The sequence below is a fragment of the Alternaria dauci genome, chromosome 1, assembly GCF_042100115.1.
Source record: "Alternaria dauci strain A2016 chromosome 1, whole genome shotgun sequence".
NCBI classification, from domain to species: Eukaryota; Fungi; Ascomycota; class Dothideomycetes; order Pleosporales; family Pleosporaceae; genus Alternaria; species Alternaria dauci.
Window position 1 is genome coordinate 1,118,200 of NC_091272.1, and position 23,721 is coordinate 1,141,920.

The 23,721-nt window shown below is 51.6% G+C and overlaps 7 protein-coding genes across 7 annotated transcripts; 4 read left to right on the top strand and 3 right to left on the bottom strand.

The window, feature by feature from the left end:
* Positions 1 to 354: 354 nt before the first annotated feature.
* On the top strand, positions 355 to 1,317 carry ACET3X_000360 (uncharacterized protein; the record flags this gene model as incomplete). The annotated part of the gene is made up of 2 exons (XM_069447647.1): positions 355 to 1,048; positions 1,121 to 1,317. The coding sequence occupies 2 exons, from the start codon at positions 355 to 357 to the stop codon at positions 1,315 to 1,317; spliced, it is 891 nt and encodes a 296-aa protein (XP_069310602.1).
* A 320-nt stretch (positions 1,318 to 1,637) lies between these two features.
* Positions 1,638 to 4,016, bottom strand: ACET3X_000361 (uncharacterized protein; the record flags this gene model as incomplete). The annotated part of the gene is made up of 4 exons (XM_069447648.1): positions 1,638 to 2,664; positions 2,715 to 3,584; positions 3,632 to 3,816; positions 3,978 to 4,016. 4 exons carry the CDS (start codon positions 4,014 to 4,016, stop codon positions 1,638 to 1,640), a joined length of 2,121 nt encoding a protein of 706 aa, XP_069310603.1.
* A 451-nt stretch (positions 4,017 to 4,467) lies between these two features.
* Positions 4,468 to 5,072, top strand: ACET3X_000362 (uncharacterized protein; the record flags this gene model as incomplete). Its single annotated transcript, XM_069447649.1, has 2 exons — positions 4,468 to 4,717; positions 4,768 to 5,072. The coding sequence occupies 2 exons, from the start codon at positions 4,468 to 4,470 to the stop codon at positions 5,070 to 5,072; spliced, it is 555 nt and encodes a 184-aa protein (XP_069310604.1).
* A 374-nt stretch (positions 5,073 to 5,446) lies between these two features.
* Positions 5,447 to 6,586, bottom strand: ACET3X_000363 (uncharacterized protein; the record flags this gene model as incomplete). Its single annotated transcript, XM_069447650.1, has 1 exon — positions 5,447 to 6,586. The coding sequence occupies one exon, from the start codon at positions 6,584 to 6,586 to the stop codon at positions 5,447 to 5,449; it is 1,140 nt and encodes a 379-aa protein (XP_069310605.1).
* A 2,218-nt stretch (positions 6,587 to 8,804) lies between these two features.
* Positions 8,805 to 9,713, bottom strand: ACET3X_000364 (uncharacterized protein; the record flags this gene model as incomplete). Its single annotated transcript, XM_069447651.1, has 1 exon — positions 8,805 to 9,713. One exon carries the CDS (start codon positions 9,711 to 9,713, stop codon positions 8,805 to 8,807), a length of 909 nt encoding a protein of 302 aa, XP_069310606.1.
* A 572-nt stretch (positions 9,714 to 10,285) lies between these two features.
* ACET3X_000365 (uncharacterized protein) lies at positions 10,286 to 13,323 on the top strand. Its single transcript, XM_069447652.1, has 3 exons — positions 10,286 to 10,518; positions 10,566 to 12,985; positions 13,038 to 13,323. Exons 2-3 carry the CDS (start codon positions 11,996 to 11,998, stop codon positions 13,260 to 13,262), a joined length of 1,215 nt encoding a protein of 404 aa, XP_069310607.1. The 5' UTR covers positions 10,286 to 10,518; positions 10,566 to 11,995; the 3' UTR covers positions 13,263 to 13,323.
* Positions 13,324 to 13,595: 272 nt separating this feature from the next.
* ACET3X_000366 (uncharacterized protein) lies at positions 13,596 to 14,486 on the top strand (the record flags this gene model as incomplete). The annotated part of the gene is made up of 1 exon (XM_069447653.1): positions 13,596 to 14,486. One exon carries the CDS (start codon positions 13,596 to 13,598, stop codon positions 14,484 to 14,486), a length of 891 nt encoding a protein of 296 aa, XP_069310608.1.
* Positions 14,487 to 23,721: the final 9,235 nt, after the last annotated feature.

The following is a 23,721-nucleotide window of genomic DNA, read 5'->3' on the forward strand; positions in this document are numbered from 1 at the left end:
GCGAGCGAGCGAGTACTTAGGTGGCTGATGGATCTGACAGATGGGGGGTTTCTTTTCTTTTTCGTTGGTACAGTTCCAAGTTCTTGTTCTCTTTTTCTTCTTTGGCACCTTTGACAGGAAGCTTGGACAGTCGCGTGCATTGTTAGTCAAGGCGAATATAGTGGGTGCAAAGGTGCAAGTACCCGATTGAGCGGACGCCCCCTCTACCTGGCTCCACGTTTGCTCATAGTCGTACCACTTGGGCTCATTCTTCTTCCTTCATCTACTTTGCCCCCTCGCCACGAAACCACCAACATCAACATCCATCGCACCCTCAACAAACCTCGCACCTACAGGCAGTTGAACCTCACCAAGATGGCAGACACGGCCCCCACCACCGAGTCCAACGGCAATGGCAGCAGCCTCAACCCCTTTGCCAAAAAGGACTCGCACTCCGACCAATCCATCCTGCTCTACAAAATCACCACCACAATCTCCTGGCTCCTCCTCGTCGTCTCAGCAATCTGGACCACCTTCGCCGCGCCCTCGGGCCCACACTCACACAAATTCTGGCACAACAACCCCTCCACACCCTTCGCCCAGTCCAGCATCTTCACCTCCGTCTACGTCCTGATCATCTTCGTCCTACAGTTCGGCTACGCGTATGCCCTGTACATGAGCGACACCACATACGTCACTTCAGCCGCGAACCTCGGCAGCCACTTCATCGCCAATAACTTGCTTTTGTTCGGCTTTGTGCAGCTCTTCACGCGCATGCATTACTGGCTGGCGCTGTTCTTGCTTGTGCTCAACTTTGCGAATTTGAGTATGGCGTATTTCAGGCATAGCACTGCGCCAAGGGCTATTCATATTGGTACGGTTAGTGGACCGTTGGCGTGGAACTTTGTTGCATTGTACTGGGTTGGTGCTATTGCGGTGCATTCGAACCATTTTGCGGCGAGGATCGTGGCGAATGTGTTTATTTGGGGGTGGTTGGGCTATGGCATGTTTTTCTTGGTTGCGTACAAGGACTACACGATGGGATTTGCCCTCAGTGTGCTGTGTTTCTGTAAGTTCTTTTTGCCCTCCAGTTTTGCCCTGCTTTGGTTGAAGAAGATCTTTGCTAATTTTGGCTTTCTAGCAACCGGCGTTGGTCAGTTCCTCACTCGCCCGCATCTCTTCCAGTTCCAGTGGATCTTTGCCTTCACAATCGGTGGCCTGCTCTTCTTGCTTTCGCTTGCTGTTGGCATGCCCGGCTTGCTTGGACGCGATCCCTTCCCTCGTGGCCAGATTGTCAGCGAGGACAGGGAGAGGGCACCTTTGTTGGCTGATGACTAGGCGGTGGTTGTCGAAAAGGCACAGCGAATATGTTCGAGTGCTATTTTGCTTTGGAATGAGGGGACGAACATGCGGCTGGGCAACTAATAGGTGCAAGCTCTGGAAGTCGAGGCTTGGTGATATGCTAATTTGACGCATACCGCATTGGTTTTGGGTTGGCACGTGTATGCAATGGTGAACCCAGGCTACCGATAGCTCGCTCAAAACTATTGAGAAATACCGTCTGAGTAACGTATACGGCTCATCTTGATGATTTCATTGGTGACATCCAACTCAGCATGTTCATTACACTATCCACAGTCATGTATATACCACCCGCCCTAAAGCAGCAGATCCTGGTTCCCGTCATTTGGCCCAGGACTCATGACCATATGCTGCGGCTCATTCTGATTAACCACCCATCCACCCCCTGCACCACTGCTTTGATCGGCAACAGGGCTGCCACCAAACGTACTCTGCCTCCCCACACTGGCAAAGTACATGTCCGCATCGCTGACAGCATTCGCCATACCGTTTGCGCTTGTTGGCGAAAGGTGACCGTTGCCATTCGTAGTAGTGTCAAGCTTTGAGCGTTCTGCCGCGGAGCGCTCCCGAGCCTGCTGTGCTGCTTTGACGGTGGGTAGCTCGTGCTTTTGCAGTGCAGGCGAGTCTTGTAATTTACGTGGGCGGGCGCTGCGGAAGACTTGGTTGACTGGCTTGAGGTACACTGTAGCTAGCGTGCCGACGTTTAGACACATTTCCTCAAGAGTACCGGGATCGAGCTTCTCAGACTCTTCAGCTGTAATCGGAGGTTTCTCGCCCATGACGACCTGCTTTGCCTGCTCAGGTGCTGACGAGAGCAGCCGCCAGTACATGTAGCCTCGGTCGCGCAGGTCAGGGTTGTCTGTCTCTTCGGTCGCCCACTTTAGTACTTTTGGTACCAGACTGGAGCCGCGAGTAGGTCGCTGAATGAACAGCTTGACAGTGGCAGTGAGCAGTGCTAGTTGCACCTCATGTGTCTCTTCTTGGAAGGTGTCCAAAAAGTCTTCGAGAAGCACATCGGAGTCTTCTATTCGGTCTGCATATTGTCCGATGACCCAAATCATAGCCGCCTTCGCTTCCGGTTCGTCAAGCGAATCGAGATTCTCGCACAGTGTCGAGATGATCGACTCGTATTGGTTGGGGTATTTTCGGAAGATGTTGCGAATAACAACTGTCGCTTCTTGTACAATGTAAGACACCTTGGTGCTGACGAGCGAGAGAAGAGTGCTGATACAAAGTTGTGCTGCTGGTGCGATCTTAATAGCGAGCTTGCCAATGGCCCGTACGGACTTGCGCACAAAGTCGACATCGATCTCAGTAGCGTACCTAGGGCCGGTGTTAGTAGCTCCTACGTAGAGTGGCTGGAAGAGACTTACTCGGAAAGCTCCGTCAGCACCTCCTTGATGTTCCTCTCAGTCGCCAGCATGAAGATGAGCTCAAGCTTCGTGACTTTGACGTATATAGGGTCGTTGTATTTACAGAAGAAGACTCGGATATCGTTCCGGAGTACCTCTGGCCGGCGTTGTAGGATCAGAAGAGCATTACGAAGGGCTAAATATTGGATCTCGGGTCCTTTGGAGAGAAGCGTGACGAGCGGCGGTGATAGCTTGTTGCATAACGAAGTGACGACTTTCGGATCGCTGATGTAGTTCATTAGGTAGAGAATAACGCGAATGCAGGTAAGAACGACGGCAGAATTTGAATGAGAAAGGCGCGGTGAAATACGCTCAGCAAGCAGCCCAGCTTCGCTCGTATCTTGTGGGACATAGTTCATCATGGCTTCCAGGATGTACGTCTGACCCCACTCTGAGCAATCTGGAAGAATCTGAACAATCTTGGATGCGCTGGCATAGTCGATGGTGAGCTTGATGTTCTCACTCCTCTCCCAAATGTCCATGAGACCTGCCAGTGCGCTTGACACTACTGTGGGGTTCTCATCTCTCAACATGCCATTCAGCCTGTCGATGAGATCTGATTGTTCCACCAGATGCCGATCGTGGTCGTAGAGCTTCGCGACACAGAAGGCCGCGGTCTTCCGGACGTATGGGTCTGAGTCTTTCAGCAGGTTCTTCAGGTGTGGTACGGTCGCTTCGACGAATTCCCGGACGTGGACGTAGGACATGGTGCGTAGGGCGAGGGCTCGGACTAAGGGGTTGTTGTCGTGCATGTCTTCCTGTATGATGGGCAGTGCTTTGAGCGCAATGTCAGGTTTTATCCTGGCATAGTTGACGAGATACAGGAAACACCTGCCCATGTCAGCATTGCCTTTGCTCACAGGAACGTCACTACACACATCTTCTTGATCTCCAAGCTCGGAATGTGCATGCAGCCCACAATGTCCATGAACAGCGCGACCATGTCGTTGTTGCTCATGGTCATGTTGGCGACAATCTTCTTGAGGGCCGTCTTCTTCGCGGAGAAGTTCTTGTCCTTCTTGTTGCCATTGTTCAACTCGATGCGTAGTTCGGCGACTTTGCCCTGTGGAGTGCGGAGGTTCTGTAAGCGCGTGTTGTCAAAGGTGTAGGGGAGAAACATCATGGTGCCGACACATGCTCACAGCAGGGAGGCAGGCTGAATAGGAGACCATGTAGACTGCGCGTCGGGAGGTGTGGGTGGTCCGGATGACAAGGCCAACGTACCCTCGCAAAGAGCTTTGCATCTTGGCCGCCCTGGCTCATGTTGGGCTAATAATGTCGCGTGTGCCAGCTGGGCTGTTCCCTCACTGCATGTGCCTGCCGTGGCACAATCAGGATAACCTCCCTCGCGACTTAGCGCCCCTCCCTTGCCGTCCGGAGGCTGCGTGCGGGGTCCGATGGCTGATTCGCTCGTCTATTGCCTTCTTATCGTGTCGCGCATGGCAGAGGAACGTGGGAATCGGTCGGAGAAACGTGGAGAGGTGAAGGCTTCGACGGGTTTGGGAACTACAACTTTTGGGAAGCCTGACAGCGGTCAACACGGAGGAGGGGACGTGCATCCGCCAAGGCCGCCATGTGTGGACCTCTCCAGACGCCCGCTCCGCACCACCACCACCAGCCAACTTCCAACATTGTGAGACCGCGCATCCTGGTCAAAGCAACCACATACTAGAATTTCGCGTCCGCTGCTACGCTTCTACCAAGCCAAGCCATCATGTCCACCACGCCTCCGCCTCCCCCGCAGTGGGTGATTGACCTCAATTCGACGCCCGCATCCAAACCGAAGAACGCATCGCTCGCAGACCCGCCAGGCTACACGCCATCTCTGTCCAAGAAGGAGCGTTCCCAGGCATCAAAGACCCAGAGACAGCCCCCGACACCAGAAGAGATGGACACACTCAAGATGAAGAAGGCCTGGGAAGTCGCCATCGCGCCTGCGAAGCAACTGCCCATGAATGCTTTTGGTACGTACATGTCACGCGATATCCCACCACCAGCTGACTAACAACACCAGGAATGTACATGACTGGAAACACGCTGCAAATCTTCTCCGTCTTCATGGTCTTCACACTGTTCAAAACCCCAGTGCTTGCTGTACTCGGCCTCCAACGCACTTTCGCTCCCTACGAGACTCCCGGCACCTCTGGACGGCTCCTCGGTGCCAAGCTGGTTTACATTGCATGCAACATGTTGATGCTGGCACTGGGTATATGGAAGGTTAATGGCATGGGACTCTTACCGACAACAAGATCAGATTGGCTGGCATGGGAGAGCGAAAGGATATGGTCAGAAAGAGCAGTACCCAAGGAGTGGCTGTAAACCATCTGGATACGTATTCTGTGGTATTGTCTTGCCGCCTTCATTGAAGGAACTATCGATGAAAATCATCATCATCATGTCCAGCTCTTTCCTATTCTTACTCCTGATCATCTGTCTCTCAGTTCCGAACTCGTGTCGTTTTCTCCTAACCCATCTCCTCATCACTATCAGATAACAGCGAGGTAAGTATCGGCACTCGTGGTTCCGCACTACTCATCTCGTCGTCTGCCAGATTCGCATCTCTGTTTCAGAGAACCTGGTGCTATCGTCTGTCGAATCTGCTACATATCGCCCCTTCCTACCCGCATGACCTTTTCCACCCATAGTCACTGGGGCGTCTTTCAGCATCTTCGTCATCGTCTCTCTTCCGGTCGTTACTCAAGCACTAGCGGATCTCGGACGGCACGATCAAGCTCTTCGGCTATCACCAGGTCTGCGTGCAGTAACCTCATCACATTCCACGGCATGCTCCGCGGGCCCTCGTGTCGAATATCCACAGCTCGTGCATAAAGTCCTGAAAGACCAGTACATCCATCGTGATTTCCTGCAAGCATCATGCGGATAAAAGCTAATAGAACGAGGATTGGGTCGTCGCCTTCTCCGCTCAACGCAGGAAAATTGCTCACGGACGGCATGAACGGCGCCACATCGCTCCACTCAGTAATAACATGTTCCATCAACTCCAGCACAGCGCGGTTGTCTCGTTCTTCGGCGTCTTCGTCGCTTTGACTAGCTAAGGCGAAGTCGATGAGCTGTACATCTGGATATCCTCGGTACCGATGGTGCATGTACGTAGGGTAGAGATTCAGCATTACATTTGATGCTTCAATCTTTGCATGCACTGTACCCTCGTCATGCAGAAAGTCCACGGCATCGATCAGGGCGGCGCAGATATGTGCCACGAACCAACCTGGAATGCTGCCTTGGTTCTTGTTGCTGGCCTCGCCGAACTGCGCTAACGTGGGTCCGAAAACAGGGCGGAGACAAACGAACGATGTTAATGGCGAGGTGGTAAACTGAGCGCGCAGAACATACGAACCGACATGTAGCGTAGCGCGTCCCCCTCTTTTGTGCTGTCTCTCAATCTGCGAGTCCTCGTTCCGAAGAACGTTCGAGTTCTTGTGCATCTTAACTACCACCAGCTGCGGCAGCATCTTTAAATGCTCGTCCTCGAGAAAAGATGCGCTGTTGTACTGCATGTTCTCGTAAAGGACATCGCTCCAGTTCTTGTACGAGAGAAGTGACAGTTGTTGACGAAGACGCGTATTTCCGCGCACTGTCTGGTAAACGTTGTGAACGTCGGCCGTCCGATCCTGAAGGTCAACGTCCACTTCTTTCGTCGGTTCGAATGGAGGGGGCAGCGTGCGGGGTAGACAAAGGTAGACTCCTGCGGAGGATGTCGGTGTGGATAGTGTTTTGACAACGCGAAAGAGTTGGTCTGGGGGTTTGGGCGCGGCTGTGACAGAAGGGTCTGTAGGAGGCTCTTGATCTGGCGTCTTGGAACAGGAATCCATGGTTGTGATGTAGTGGTAGAGGATACAATTGTAAACTTGAGTGTGGAAAGAGTTCAGAGGTGAGACTGCTAGGGTTTGATGTGAAATTCAGAGTCGCGGTGACTGTGCGGACGATAGTGCACTCACTCAAAACACTACAGTGAGGTCATGGCAATCACATTGCACGTAGACGGTCTCACCGGACTACCGTGTTTGATTTGCCCATACAAATCAACTCAATAGGATGCTCGATGCGACTTGTAGTTTTATGGTGACTTTCAAGGACGACAAGTTCTACGCCATTTTCGATCGCCACTTCATCACGCTAAGAAACCTACACACATACTCCGTCTTCTATAACAACCTCACCTCCGACAAAGTTGTCATCTCTTTATCGCGACGGCCCAGCACAGCAGGCGGGTTTCGGGCTCAAGATCTAGGGATCCATCTCATCATGATGACTACGTGATGACCATGTTGGGCTTTGTGCACGGATTTTGTGATGAAGACAGTCCAAAGAAGATTGAGCATACGGCGTAATATTCTAGGCTGGAAAGGCTGCCGGCGTGGCTCGTATAGATATAATGGTGTTCTGTTCACAAAATATTGGTTTGAGCGGCTATAGACACATCTCAGACCCGGCATGCACCAAACCCACAGTCTACGCTACCTGTACGTCTTTGGATTGTCATCCTATTCAATCTTATCATACTCCTCATTACTCGTCCAATTCTTCGGATACCCTCTCCTGACCCGCCACTCATCCGCCTTGCATCTTAGCCTTTCGAACAAACTTTCCCGCCACCCGCCATCGCCGTCTTCCTGGAAACTCATCGTCTTCCCGAAAGGCCACGAAAGCATATTCTCAACTCTCGCTCCGTCTTTAGAATCCAGCAACCCGACAGCCACATCGGCAATCTGCGGTCGGCGAGCAGTGGCATAGAACACAGCGGCCGAACAAGTGTCGCAAAAGTAACGACACACGTCCGGTGAGGAAGTGTAATACTTCATTGTACCGACAACAGAATCTTTGGCGTCGATGAGATTCTTGAGATCGAACATGTTCTTTGGAAAGGGTTTGCTGTCATCTTTTCCGAAAGATATGTATTTCGTCTCTGTAAAGGTCCAGTAAAAGACGTCGCTTCCGCTTTGCAGCCGGCAGCTGTTGCAACCACAGAAGCTGGCTTTGAGCTTCCTGCTGGCAGGCTCAACACAGGTGGGCAGATCTTTCTCGGCCATTTGTCCGTAATCGCCTCGGCTGAGGAGCAGATCCACACCACCGCACTTACAGCGTATTGGCACGCTGTCCTCCTCCTTTGCTTCGAGTTCCGGGAGAGTTGAACATCCAGGCCAGTCTGCAGGTAGTTCCTTTGCCTCTACACCACGGCCGGGTGGTATCTCCTCGTAGCTCTTCAAGTCCACGCCATCGCCATTGAGAGCGCAGATCCAGGGACTGGCGCCCCCATCCTTTGTGTCGAGCACATATCCCATGCCACCGAATTTGATCAGCTGGCGATCTCCAATATCCACGTTATCCAGCGTACCAGTCACCACCCCCAAGTTCCTCCCTGGATCTTTGAAAGCGCAGAACATTGGGCTCGAACAAGTGGGACAGAACAGCAGCTCGAAGCGCTCCCAGGCACTGAAAACCTTGAGGCCGCTGATATCGACATTGGCGCGAGGCTCGGGCCAAGCTGTGAGAGAGGTGTGTAGTGAGCCACTAAGATGCCGGCAGCTTGTACAATGGCACGTGTGACCAGGTAGAGGAAGAGCGGATGCGGGAAAGGTGGTGCTGTATTTGTGGGTGCCGCAGAGGCATGATGCTGTTAGAGTTACCGTCTCAGTCGAGGAAGACATGTTATAGATAGAAGCTGAAACCGAGCCTGGTGTTCTTGCGGGGTTTTGTAGGGTAGGTATACCAAGTTTCATGCAATAACGACGTATCGTTACTCGAAGGGATACCCTCCAATTACCGCGCCGCATGTACCATGCCGTAAGCACTCTAACAAAGACTCTATGCTGAAAGTACGTTGCAGGTGTTGCTTCCGACGTAACGCTTACGTATGTCAGTGGATGTTGTGTCATAGGGCGCAAAGGGAGATTGGTTAGCGTAAGCGGGGCTCGCATTTTCGTCGTACCTCGCATTCTACATCGCATTTAGTCATGTGCACACAGAAACTCGTAGTTAGCGGCTTAGTAGATTCGAAAGTGGGCAACATCCCTACGATCGGCTGACGCTCTATAATTTGACCACTCGCATCACGTCAAATACGCCTATCTTCTGCTTATCTGACATGCCATCTTTCAGAAGACCTGTGACATGCTCGCCCTGCCGGCCGCGCTGGTTGCTTACAATCGTCGTGTCGCCTCGCTTGAACTCGCATGTTCGGCCTGTCATACCGCAGATCCATACTTTAACGTTGCCAAAGTGGGAGCCGTTGAGCAGATTCGTTCCATATGCTGAAGCCCAAGGCGCATCGATTTGCCAGGGATCTAAACAATCATGTAGCTCTGGCGCGAAAGCTGTGACGACAACGAGCTGTCGCTCATCTTTCGAAGTACTGGAGCCCGTTGGTGCCAAAGCGCCGCTTGGTGATGCGTTAACGTTCTTGACTTCATCGGTAAGCCACTTCAAGTCTCTTTTATGCTCCGAGTTGTGCTTCGCCACATCCCAAAGCTGTATGCCCTCCTTCTCGTCGAACTCGGGCATCTTTCTCAGCACAGCAGCTGTGTCTGATTCTGGAATCCTGCTCCAGAGTGTGCACCCTAACAACGTGATGTTTGTGCCCGGAATGTCACTCCTCGTCTCATATAGTACCTCGAGCTTTCCTCTTGTCGATGGCTCTTTCTCCATTTTATGCGCCAGCTGCAAGCCATCCATCCAGCCAATGCCGTGGAACTCCAAGGGACCCAGAACCAAGAAAACCTTTTCGTGGAGATTACACCGCCGAACAAGGAAAGAGAGATATTGTTCGTAGTCTATGAGTTTGCCAATGTTTCCGGCGAGAACAAGAAACGGTGCAGCGACAGGTATGTGAAATGTGAGATATTGCGACTCGTTGTCTAGATGGAGATCGGAAAGGACCTGGAGAGAAGTCTTCGGGCCAGAAAAAAGGCCAGATAAGCGTCGCATCTTGCTGGGCAGCATCTTTGTCGGACGGTCGTTTGAAATGAGGATTTACGCGGCGCCGGATTCGTGGACTAGGTATAGGAAAAGGTGCGGGTGGGGGCGGGTTGCGTTCTACAATAGAAGCGCCGCGAGAAAGATGAACCTGGGTATCTACGCTGAGGAAGGGCTACGGAAGTCAGCAGGAAGATTGGGAAGGCCTGAGAGGAACATATAAGTGCGGGCAACAAAGCCCGTCTTATGGCAGGATTTCAGCTGAGCTGCGCCATAAATTTTAGGCACGGGTCCTGTTCAGCAGCATAGCCGCATGTTTACTACTGTTCTCAGCGCATTTGGTGATGAAGCCGCATGAAGCATAACTGTAGTCATATTTTAAACTCTTTGCAGCTTCGCTGTTGGTTGTTGATGCGTCTACTCGGCGCATCGCGGTCGTCGGGTGGTGGCTGTGAGGAGCCACCCAGGAATTCAGCGCGGGCGGGACGAAATTAGATTTCGTCTAGGCTGATTTCGGATGGCGCGATTTCGGCCCCACCTCCGCCCAATTCACCCTTCTTTACCCAACAATCTGCAGCTGCCACGATGACCTCCACCACCAAAGTTCCTGATCAAACCATCTTCTCTTTGTGCTCATCGCCTATGGCTGTGGCATCAACCTGCTGGCTTGTGAAACCACTTAATTGGCGATCGCCCTCGCACCATGGCGCGCTGTCGATAAAAGCTCCGATGTCGTCAACAAACAAGCACAACGGTTCTGCAAGTGGTACCATTGGTACACCAGTAGGATACCTAAATGGCTGGCTCCAGTTTCTATAGTCCCATCTTTGAGGTTCTTACCACTGGACACTTGCGCCATAACGCGCTGACCTTGCTCAGAAACGAGTTCGAAGACCCGTCGTTGTGGTATGCTGCTGCGGCAACAAATCCTTCCCACCGGTACCGACCTGTGGCTTTCTGAACGTGCGGCTAAATTTATCCTATCAAAGCGATACTCGGGTGGAACAAAGTTCGTTTCTCTGTCCCGTCTCGAGACCGATCAAACTCGGCATAACACATGGAAATTGAGCTACAGCATCCACCACGCCGTTCAATGTGCGGATCAACGAACAATCAGAAAGAAAGCGTCCCGTGTCTGTTCTAAACGACTGCTTGGAACAAAAGGGTCTCTGGATGCTGTACGTTATCCGGCTAAATGGTAATCGCCTGGCTGCACTGGCCTGCAGCTTACCGGTTGACTGCAATGGTCTCCAACGTGCATAGTTGGCTTGTCGTTCTAGAAGGCTTTCTAGCTCAACGCTTTTCGCATTAGAACTCTAGAGGGGCGGCCGCAATGTGCTGAATACGACCAACGGAGATCTCCAAAGTGTGTGGCGATTTTGGCTGTGAGGCTGAAGCACTAATGTGCAATGGTTACACCATCGACGGCTTGATATTGCGATTGCACGATCTACGACTTTGATCCAGGGACTAACTACCCAGCAGATTCTAAGAATAGTCGTATACCGCACGAACCTATTCAACGTCCCCTATACGAGCGCGGTATATTACCTGCGTCTGAACGTGTCGATCCTCTTGACTGCCTTCCCACATCCGACATGCTTGATGCAGCTGACAACTGGATGGAAACCATTTCAAGAGATCGCGCTTTCGGGGTCCTCTCGAATATACTAGTATGCCTTGGCCAGCATCACGGGGCTTCCATTAATGGCGATGCAGTAAAAGAAAAGAAACCCGACTAGAGCGACTCTCAAGTAACTCATGCCGCTTCGCTCTATGAGGCGACTGTTCGTATCCGAGGTCCAGATGCATATGCAATATACTTTATGTATCCTGACAGCTTGCAATTGAAGTCTCGCCTCCCATGTTCGCTTATCCGCTAACCAGGCGCATCTTGCTCATCAACCCACCTGGGTTGAACCAATTGAAGGGCCGCTGACCTGACTTCCTGGCAGTTAGTTCCTCCCAATCCGGGAACTCCGACTTCCAGAATTCCATTGACCTTACTTCTGGATATCACACGACCTGGCTACAACCAACTACCATTGATCTGAAAGCTGAATGCAATGGTATATCAGACTATATGCAAGGCAGGCAGCGCTCGTATTCATTTAGTCGTGATACCAGCATTCAAGGTAACTGGGTACACTAACTTGTCAATCTAATATGCTCATGGAGCGAGGTCTAGTCTCCAAATGTGTAGGAAGCCATTTCTATAAGAGTCGAACATGTCTTATGGCTGTTCTTTCCAAATCTAACTCCACCATTCATTGTCTCTGTTGACTTCTACTTCATCTTCGTGGGCGAAAATGAAGGCTTTCTCCTACTTCAGCTATACCCTCCTGACATGTGCTTCCCTCATTGAAGCTCACCCAGGGATGGGTGACACGATGAACGAGATGCGTTATCTCGCTGCTCGTGAGAAGCGTCAAACATCGAAAGAACTCATCGGCGATCTCAAGACCCTGGCAGACTCCAAACTCACTGCCATCGGCAAAGATATCAAGGCCATCATCCTGGACCAAAAGACTGCCGAGTCAGCGACTATAGACGGCTCAATTCCAGCTGGCAACATCGGAAGTGCCGCCTGCAAAGCTGATCTGTGCTGCCATTGGAAATGGTTGGCGTACGAAATGACAGCCAAGTTCAACGGTACTTCTGGTCGCTGCAGCAAGTTCGCTCGTCAAGCTGTTCGTCTGGGCTTTCACGACGCAGCGGTGTGGTCTAAGACCAGCGGTTCTGGTGGAGCAGACGGCAGTATCCTCCTCAGCAACGAGATGTCGCGCGCAGACAACAACGGTCTTTCGGATATTGCAGATCAAACGAAGAAGTGGTACACCAAATACAACCAATATGGCATGAGTATGGCAGATATCATCCAATTTGGTGCCAACGTTGCGACGGTAGTTTGTCCGCTCGGACCACGAATTCGGACTTTCGTTGGGCGCAAAGATAACAGCAAGGCTGGCCCCACTGGACTTCTTCCTGGAGAAAAAGACTCTGCAGACAAGCTCATCAAACTCTTCCAAGATAAGACCATTGATGCTCACGATCTTGTCGCTCTCGTCGGAGCGCACACTACTTCGCAACAACACTTCGTCGACACCAGCCGCGACGGTGACCCACAAGACTCCACTCCCGGTATCTGGGACATGGCCTTCTATCCACAAACTACCAACAACGCTCCTGTCCGTGTCATCAAATTCCAAAGCGACATCAACTTGAGCAAGGATTCTAGAACAAAGCCTTCGTGGCAGCAGTTCAGTGACCCAGCTACTGCCCAGGGCCGATGGAATGCGGTATGACTACACAAGATCCCAAAAAAATTGCTCCTCTAACAAAATCATGTAGGACTATGCTAAGGCTTACACCCGCTTGTCTCTTCTAGGCGTAAACAACATTAACGATCTCAAAGAATGCACCAAGGTCTTGCCCGCAGAAAGGCCAAAATTCGTTAGTGAAGATCAGGTCTTGCTCGACAGGTGGCTCAACGGCGAATTCGATCAACTCAACAACTTAGTGGATGAAGCTATTCAGCTTACTGGTGTGATATCCTCTAGAGAAGAGAAGCCTTGAAAGCACAAAGGGCCTCAGTCCATTCATCCGTAGCCTTTATTGTTGCTCTAGCATAAGAAGCCCAGGCATTCACTTATTCTACAATATATGTCTATCCTATAGTCACTAACAGTTGTTCTCGACTCACCTCTTCCTCATTCACTGCCAGTGTCCTTGCGGCCCGCTTGGTTGGGGGGTTCACTCCGCAAACGCAGCTTACCAGCAGCTAGTCTATGCCCGCGATCAGTCACAGGCCTTTCCGTTTCCTCAATCGGTTTGCTACTTCCTTCTAGCTTGCTATCGAACGATATACATATTCACCGCTACATTCCAGACACGCATTCATTACATGCCATGGCATTACCACCCAATGTCCCCAAGTCTGCTATGGACACGTACGTGCCTATCAAGCTCATTAGCGAAAGCGCAAATGGCCTCATCCTTGCCGTCATTCCCAAGAACCTTGTTGGCCCAACCCACTCCTCTCTTCTAGCACTCAGGATTCCTCGTGCGAAAGAAGAACGTGAAGCCTTCCTAGAACAGCTAGAAAACCTTCTCGATATCAACTCTCGCCGCATCACCAAGGTCATCGACTATGACCTAAGAGGAAACTGGTACGTCACGTCTTTCTGCCACGGTTACGACCTACAATACCTCAAAGAAAACCTCTTCCAAGACGGTTTCCCACCTTTCCTCATCTGCAAGATCTTTGACGAAGTCATGGCTGCACAGGGTGCCGAGCTCATGCCGAAATGGATCTGTCACGCGGATCTGAGGGGAAGCAACATCATGCTGACGCCTGCAAAGAAGGAGGAGTTGCCAATCGTGAGAATTGTGCATCTCAAGGGTATCAGGGTCTGGGATGAGCAAGCCGTTGTCGATCAGGTGATCGGATTGCTACGATATCTCACTAACAGCGCATCATGCATACCGGAGAAATACCGCACGAACAAGAAGAGAGACAAGCTGAAGTATGTCATTGAAGACGAAGATACCAACAGCTTGAGGATCGGTGATGACTTCTATTCGTTCATTGCAAACTATGATCTGGAAGGGAGGATATCATGGGATGATCTCAAGAGTAGTTGGGTGAATGAGGCGACGGCCTTGATGAAGGAACTCTACGATGAGGAAAGGCTAACGGAGGTCATGGAACTCATTATGGAGCCAAAGGTCACAGCTGAGGAGCTTAGAGAGGCGATTGAAGACGGCGGTATAGATATCATTGATGATAGAGACTTGTAGGTCGAAGGGAGTTGACGAAGGCAGCGGACGGCAGGAATGAGAACAGAAGTAGAATATTCTAGCATGATATATCTCAAGTCTTCTGTAAGTACTATTGACATGGCCGATGGAAGAGGCGGGTGCACTGCACAGCATCGACATAGTGCAATCTTGTGGGTGATTACCTCTACCATGATATTGCGACATTGCCAGGTGGCTTCTTGTTCGCGTGATTATAGAGTTGGTTCGTGTACATTGTCATCTCTGAGAGAACCGCTTGACCCATACCGACACTCGTACTGGTAATGAGGTCATGCTTAGCAACTGAGAACACGACGCCTGACCTTGTGTGGCGTTACTCGACTTGGGCGGAATTAAGCCCTACAAGAATGATACAAGATCAACAAGCCGTTCCAGAGCGTTGACAACAATCGAGTCTCCAACAGGAGTGTATTGGAGCTGCTAGTAGAATGCATCAGATGATATATAAACTTGCAAACAGTGTCAGGAAATAATCGCAGTAAGAAGATACAGCATTCGAGGCGGAATACGAAGAATGCTGTAGCCGAAGAACAACAGAAGATACTACATGACTCGACAATGATCGAGGACGACATCGAGAAGTTATCAGAAGCGCCTGAGCTGAAGATAAATGATGATTGCTTCGACTTGGCTCCATGAACGGGTGTGTAGACGAGGAACAATGGGACCAACTACGCCCAGCTCGAGGGAGAATGCAGTATCGACGTCGCTTGGATCCTGTAGGTCGTGTTTTAATAGGTAAGAAAAGAGCGTAGTCGAGGGGGGTCGCAAACTGAATAAGGTCGCTGTTAGCTCTAGAGCCAGACGCCTCGTTCAAACCTCCAATGTGTCAAGTTCGAGTCTTTGAACTACTCAGGCCTGGCCTATTTTTCGAGTCCAGTTTTTGCTGATTCAAGATGTACCGATACCTATTCAGCGGACGCATAGAAAAGAAAAGAACTATACAGAGGGTGGTTGGAGTGTAGTTCTTTCGAAATGCGACTGGTGACGTAGGCCACCAGAGTCCAACGCAAGGGAGCTGGCACATCCCCGGTCCTATTTCCCAGACTTTTTCATTATCTGCCACGGCCATCCGAGTTGATTTTTCGAGGAAGCGACACCCGTGAAGTCGAGTAAAGCCAAAGACTGCGGGACATCGGAGGCTGTAGTTGTGACGAGCCGTCATCGTTAGTGCAGCAATAGCTATTGCCAATGGCTCAGGGAGGGGCTTCCCATCCCTGTGGCGCAGCGATGCGCGTGGATTGGGACGAAGACCGCATATGGAGATGGGAGGAGTCAGACGTGTCTGATGAAGTACGGATGGTTCCTTCTTTCTGCTGTTCAAGGCTTTGGAGTCGCATCGCCGCTCTTATGCATGTCGTCGGCCCCAGGCTTTCCAAGGTTCTATTACCATGCGGGGTTTCCCAACCCAAAGCCAGCAGAAAAGCCACCTTTACCGTCAGATGGGACAGGAGACTCTATGGAGGAGGATCTTGCGCATACAGCGCAGGATTTGGAATGCGTGGTAACGCTCTGAGAGGTTGGTGGCGATGTCGCTGAGCTGGTGGAAGAAGGCACCTCCTCCAGCGCACGGACCGGTTGAAGTTCGTTGTTGCTTCAATTCTCTATACCAATTCCTCCCTCAAGACCACAGACTTTCCCAACTCGATCATCCCCAACACAGCGGTGCAAGGATGTTGAAGCCACTACTGTCGACAGAATACTCCTCCTCATACCGTGCAGAAGCTCTGCTCGCTGCTCGCTTGCCCCCATAGCACAGGAGACGCCCGAGAGCTTGACCGAAGCCGCCGAATCCACGTCCTCGACCACCTTGCCTACGATCGCCGCACATCCCAGCAAGACTTCGGAGATGCTCGAGAGCTTGTGAATACTCACAGCGATCACCTCGCGCTGTCGATGGGCGTGGTCAGGCGATGTTGGCGCGACTCCCTGCGTCTCTAGCGACTCCCTGCGTCCGTCGCGAGCATCCCGCCAACTCTATCCTGCCCCGCACCCGACTTCCTACAACACAGTTAGCATACCTGTCTGACACCATACTGTATACCAGAGCCGGAGCATCACGTTGCTAGTCATCCGTCTGACGGCCTTCAACGTATCCTCGATTTTCGCTCGCTACATCGACGGCGCAGTCGAACCTGCCCGGAAATACTCTGAGCCGCCAAGCTTGCGGACGCATCGCCGCGTCCACCACCATACCCTGACACCTACTATCGAATCATTATATGGTCAAGAATGACTCTCGGATACCTCTTACCTCCGTTCTCATATCCTCATACCGGTTCCAGATCTTCGTCGATACCTAATCCTATGTTCTGGCTTCCATATATGGCATGTGGCGGGCGTCTCGGCCTGTGTGGATGGGTTGACAGACGGCGGCAGCAAGGCCTACGCCCATGGTGGTGCGCACTGCTCTCCGATTCATCTCCAAGGAGATGCTTCACAAGGGAGCCGGGAGGCAGATTCAAGCTCCCACAAGACACGTGTTCGGCGATCCGATCAGGGCCATGTCTTGTTCCGAAGTCTGCCCTGAACACAGACAACGGTGTCCTATGCAACGTCATTGCTGATATGCAATCCTCAGACACCATCGTCTACCACAAACTCACGAAGTCGAAGTCGACGTCCCCTTTCTCAGTGCCTCTTCGATATCCACTGCTTGCAGTCGAACCGAATGCCGGGAGCGAAGGGATAGATCGTTCAACTTCGTGCCTCTCCTACCCCGTCTATCTCTTCATTCTCAGTACTAGCTCTATGATCCGCAATGGTGAGAGCAGCCTCCGACTTTCAATTCGGGCGACCCTCAGCCGTTCTAGAACTGTCAAGCATCAGCGCACCATGCAAAAGTCAAGCTGCTGCGCGCTTCAGTCTAGGAGATTTGGGCCTACGCATCCGTTTGGAAGCTTTGTGTGGTATGGTCAATGTTGTTGATCGTCGCTGGAAGGAGAGGGTTCTGTTCGTGGGAGGCTGATGTGTTTGACACGAGCCTGATGGCAAATTTCCATCCCAACAACCCTAGTGCGCTTTCGACATGAGGCTTCCCATACACGAGATCTGGCTATCCGAACGAGGCCGCGTATCCAATGATCAAGAAGACCGCGTGGCCTTCGCAATACAGGCCTTCTGACAATGACGGAGTCCCCAGAGAGCGTTCAGTCATGTAAGCTGAACACTTCGCTGTCCTCATAGGCGGTACAAACTTTGGCGAACCTGAACACGCCAAGGAGCTTTTGCGACCAGGACTCATGATGATGAGACAAGTCGATCCATTTCCAGTACATCCTTCGAGGTAACGGAGAGCATGTGCGTACCGGACCGATCTCCATTTTCGGCAGCTTTGGTCATATCAAATGACAGTGAGTTCTGTGTAGGTGCCTCTACCATGCTGGCCTCACCAGGACGGCTATGGCGCAAGCTCAAGGGGCCACGGGCATGACATCGTGTGGCTGCTATCACAGCGGACCTAACAGGAGTTGAAGTGTACTGAGTGTGGCTCGTACTTCTGGCGTAATCATCCGACAGCGAGAATACTAAGCCACTCTCACAAGGAGTTTGTGGCACGACTGATGCGATTGCTTCGAGCTCAGCAGGTATTCCTCTGCTGAGACGATACGATGAACTTGCGCAGGATGGGCGCCAGAGTAGCCGGATCGACAGACACCTTGCTGTCACGCCGTGGCAGACCTTTTTCTGGGTCAATTCGGCGATGTTGCACGCTGCAGACATCAAATGATGTCTCCTGGATATCGTGGACACCTTTGTCACAGCGCGACCATGCTGGTGAGCCTGATTGTTGCACGTAGTTGGTTGCTGCAAGTGCCGGTCTTTTCGCTGCTTCCAAGTTCGCCAGGGGCACCTGCCGTGTTGAAGGAAGACGGCATATCCCGCCATGTAATCTTCCGACGTCCCCTCTGTGCATCAAGCTCCTGACCATCTCTTCCTTAGCGACGTTACTCTTTCTCTACCACTCCGTTTTCCGGTCATCTCTTTGTATTCTTTTCCATCTCTTTTCATCCTTCTTTCCGTGTATGAGTTGAGCCTCAAGCTTTTCAATAGCTGTGATTGGCTGGTGGTGCCATTCCGCGAGGCTCTCGCTAGAGGTCATGTTCAATGAACGTTCCGTCTCGCGGTTTGTCCGGTAGCGAGACAATTGACCGCCGTCCTCTCGGGACTTAAGAAACGGGCTGTGTTCTGACACGGGCGAAGGGTTTGCCGTAAGCCCACTTGCAGGGCGTGAGCCTCTTGGACAACGCAGATCTGGACCGACATTCCGACGGACATTGTGCGTTCCGAACTTCGCACCGCCTTGAGCATGTCATTCCAGTCGACATGGCTACCACCAGTCGAATGGAAGAAAATTCCAATAACCTTCTTGAAGCTCCCGCTGCGGCTCCGTTGTTTTTTGTCGTCGCTACATCTTCCAGCACTCGTACGCAAGGGAATGTCTTCGCCAGATGTGCCGTGCAGGCCTCCCAGCATGCCCACGCATCGAGAGCTTCGGCCAGCCCGACCTCCCGTCCTATGCCATGATTCTCGTTGTGCCTCCACTCATTCAGGTATGCCGAAATTGTCCTGGTTCTTGGATTGCTCCCCATATACCGCCCATGATTGTCGCTGAGCTCGTATACGCTTGGGGACGGCCGCGGTCAACGATGGACGTGTGATCGCATGCGAAGGATAGCGGTCTTCGTTCGGCCAGACTATCGGGAAGGGGTGTATGGCAACTGGTCGTACGTGCAGGACTTTGCCTGGCTTCTGTTAGTCCGCACACTGAATGTCTTTGCTATGAGAAGCTGGCGCAGATGTCTGTGTTATACCTTACTTGTCCCTCACCAAAGACAACGGCTGTCGAAAGGGATGGAATTTTTGGTTTCCGCATGAATGACCAACCCGTCCGACTCCCTTGTCGCCAGAGGAGCTTGTCGTCCAGATCGCCTTCCCCCAAGACTTGCAGTCGCCGCGATTCAGCCACTACCGACGCTTCAACGCACTAGTCCGGTCAATTCCCGAGGACCTGAGCTGACATAGTGGAGTAAAACTCTTGCCTTCCGCCGTTGAGAAGTCATGTAGGCTGGACCCGCTGTTTGCTGCTTGTCTTCTCCTTTGAAAGTCATTGCACAACCGACACTCAAAGCAATGCCAGTCATAATGCCGACGATGAGCGGAGTCATGTTTCTTTGTACATGGGAAATGACTGTGGTTTGTCAGTGGACACCAGGCATGGTCGGCGCATTATCCACGAAAGGCACTGCCCGCTGCCTATCCCTACGGCTGTGTTTCCAAGATGTTACCTACTGGATGGCATGAGACGTTCAGCCTGCGCATAGCAGACTGCACGCTGCATGTTGCTCTTCGCTTTCGTAAGATCGACGGTTCAGCTCTGCGTGTGTTGATGTCGCGATGCCGCGGAGGTGGTGTAGACGTGGATTGTCCGCAGCCAGAAGTCAGTGACTGCCTCGAGTGGCGTACTGAGTTTGTGTCGCTGATCGCTTTATCTGAAGAAGAAGAGTGTGTCAGCGATGTGCTAGCACCGTATGCTTGTCGCGTTGTTGCTCGTCGCTGGGAACGGACGTTGAAGCTGCGACTTGAACGCGCTCTCTCGTGATACCTCTCTCCCAAGAGTAGAGAAGGGTTATAATCGGGAGAAGAGTGACTTACGAACCTATACGATTGAGACTGTTCCCTTCCGATGCCCGGTCTTTTCGTATGGGCGCTGGCGGTACCACCGGAGAGGTTGTTGTCGGCTGGCTGCCTCGTCAGCGCAACATCCGCAGATGCGATCGAAGAGTGTTACAGACTTGCCTGACTTTTTGATCTGTCGCACTGAGTTCTCCGCCTGCTTCTGCCGTCAATTTGAGGTGGTTTTGTTGGCATGGAGTGATTGTTGGTGGGGTGGCCACGGACTCCCGCACGAGAATGCAAATAGGAAGCTGAGGCATCGACACACTCTCGTGGAAGTGCAGATATCAAGTCAACCGGACAACTTGAAGCGCGAGGGCTTGCCTCTATTCTTTTGTAGTGGCCTTGCATTCGGCTCCATCGGCTACGGATTTCGTATCATTACAGCACTTCCGGGCGCTCTATGCATGCTGTTATTATCCCGGACGGGATGATGGTAGCAGAGTCCAGGACATGTTGCGGCCAAACCACCACTGCATTGGACCTAGGGATTGCGACTGCTGCATGAAAACCCTATCGAGCCGTTTCCCTACTTGTTGCAGGGCTTTGACACATCAAATGCATCTACGGAGTTCGACTACGTTCTACATGTTGCTGTCACATTTTCACATCGGCTGGCTACTTAGACATTTCAACTGCATGGGAGGCTTGCAACGAGCTTGTATCAAGATTTGAATCACAGTGTCTGCTGCCCACCAGGAAAGCGATGCTGCCTGAAGCACGTAACATTGGTGACATGGCTACGCTATCACATCCCTCGTTGGTCATTTGGACCATGCTGCGCGCATGATGAATGCGATGATTAGCCAGCACTACTATCCTGGATGCGTGGCATTTTGCCATGGACGCTATCATCTTCGTCCAACGTGCTCCACGCATAGTTCATGAATACTGCCATGAAGTACACGATGAGAGTCATCAAGGCGCTAGGGCTTTGCAATGCCTGAATGATCTGTGTGTATCATCGCGCCTTTGCATTCTAGTGCCTCATCCTCGTAGAGAAGTCGGCCGGTGATTCGCGAGAACTAGTAAGAAAGTCAGTCTCCTTGATACTAGGAGGGGTAGTCTGCGTTTTAAGCTGCTGGGTGATTAAGAGCAACCGCCTGTCCTCGTTGAGTTGCTCGCTCACCAGAAGTGACGCGGTGATTTGAATTTGCCTGGCACATACCACAACCCAATCCAGTTGGATATATGTATGGATTAACCGGGCTCTATTCCATCAACAAAACACTCACTAACTCGTGGCTTAGGTTCAAATCAAACGACGGCATGAGATGTAGGCAATCGACACCGAGCTGAACTCATTTTTTGCTCTTGTGTTCGACTCTCCGTAAGGTCAAACATTGAGCCGCGCGTCGAAACTTTTGCACTCTGATGCTTCCCATATCGCTGGCCCCGCACTTTTGCAGTGGTATCCTGGCACTCTCTGTGTCTTTGGTGGCACGGAAGTTCTACGTGACCTTTTCTTTTGCGCCAGTTGGGTATTGGTGAACGGGAATGATAGTATCAACGTCGACACAGCGCAATGTCCATACACCAACAGAGTTCTGTTGGGTATATACATACTGATATATTGATCTCTATTCCATCAAGAAACTCACTAACTCGTGGCATAGGTGAAAAATGCAGGCTTTCGACATCGCAGCCGAACTTTCTTTTTTCCCTGGTGTTCGACTCCGTCTACGCTTCTACGTGAAGTTGGACCTTTCTTTTTTGCTTGTGATGTTGTAGTGAACGCGAATAGCTGCTGAGACCTCATTGTGTAGCACAACCTCATGTCCTCGGTCATCAGCAAATGAGCCATTTATAGTACATGCAAACCACTACTAAAGCTCGGGCAACTACGTGGTAAGCATAAGGCATGCAGAGAATTGTAGAGCAATAGTCACAATGCTTGTGGAGCTGATGGCTGTATTCGTTGCACGGAAGCCATGATGCACGCAGCAGACGAGATGTATTTTCGACAACGAGCACTCCACACTTGACGACTTTGGGGAATGTCGCAATTTGTTAGAACTTGGGTCAATTGAAAGACAGACGCCATTCATATCACGGGGAGGAATCAGCACAAGTATGCTGGTCGATATCGAGATCCTGGGGCAGCGGATCTGATCCAGTGTTGCATGAGTACCACTCTAAGAACAGTTCACCAAACCGAACCATTTCTGGTGGAATCTTGACGACTCCATTCAAAAGTTATCCAAATCAAGATTCCTACGCTAGGATACTCTGAGTTTGTACGAGTTGATCTATTCCTCACTTGCAGGTATGTTCGCAGTAAACGGTTTTTTTTGGTACTGCTTTCTGCAGTCCCGCAGCGGATATATTCTATTCTGGGGTATAGCTACGTGCTCCTCCGCCGACTTTGTCTGCTTCCCGATGATCTTCCTCAGCTTACTGGTACCAAAATCTACCGCTATAATACTCCCAGGTGCCCGGAGAGCGTCTCTTTAGAGCTTGCATGCACGCGTCGTGGCCCTCGCCCAGGCATCGATCCACAACTTCCTCGTATCTGTCTGAGTCCTCTATGCTCCTGGGGTCTGCACTACAAGGCTGGTCGAGATACACTTCGTGTAGCTCAGTAGCAACGGTGAGGAGTGCAGACTGGACTCGAGCCACTATCTTTGTACATGCGCCTTCGAAATCTTTGGAGGTCATATCCAGTAAATGCTCGACTCCACCGATGTCTTCAATCCCTGGTTGAACAACATTATTTATCGTTCGGATGTATGCCTCCTCACGCAAGGCGAGAGCGCGGCTTCGCTCGCTTTCTGCAGTGCGCCAGTCCACCTGGACGTGGTGGCGTGTGTGGTAGTAATTGCCTAAGCTAGCGCAGTATTCTGTCTTCGAATGAGGATGGCGGCGATGGTAGGCCTTTGCGTCCTGCAGTCCTGCGGTGCGACCGTATTGAGCCGCTGTAGTGTCGCAGTATATCCCAGTACCGTTCAACTGATCGGGTCTAGGCGGCACTGTGGCATCGCCTTCCTTGGTGTTTGTGATCCGGAACATTGAGTGTATTGGTGCGACCGCGGTTTGCTCATGCTCTCCGTTCGGGCCTATGTAGAAGACTTGTACTTTCTGATCTGAAAGTACATTACTGATATGCGCTTCATGGATCTCGATCGAGGGGTCAAGGTCTGTTCACGTTAGATCCTGATTGGACTTGGAGGAGACTGAAGTAAAGACGAACCTTGGTAAAGATACGCCATCAGGGGCGCGAATGTTGTGAGGACAGCGGTGCATCTGTTGAAAGAGAGAAAGGCAAGCCGGCCGCGAAGAGAAAGGAAATCGTCCTCGACGAGTGACACCGTGTCTGGATAGGCGGCTTCGAAAAGCACAACGATTTGACGCCAGTCTCCGTGTTGCTCTCGATACACCTTCTCTGCTATGACCGGCAGGAGATTGGTCGTGTCGGCGTATTTGAGGAACAACATGTGGATCAACCGCTCGATGCGGTGCAGGTGCCGGATGCTCTTGTCGCGTCTCTGGCAGTTGAAGCTACAGTAGACGTCGGGATCGAAATGGACGGGGATCTGTG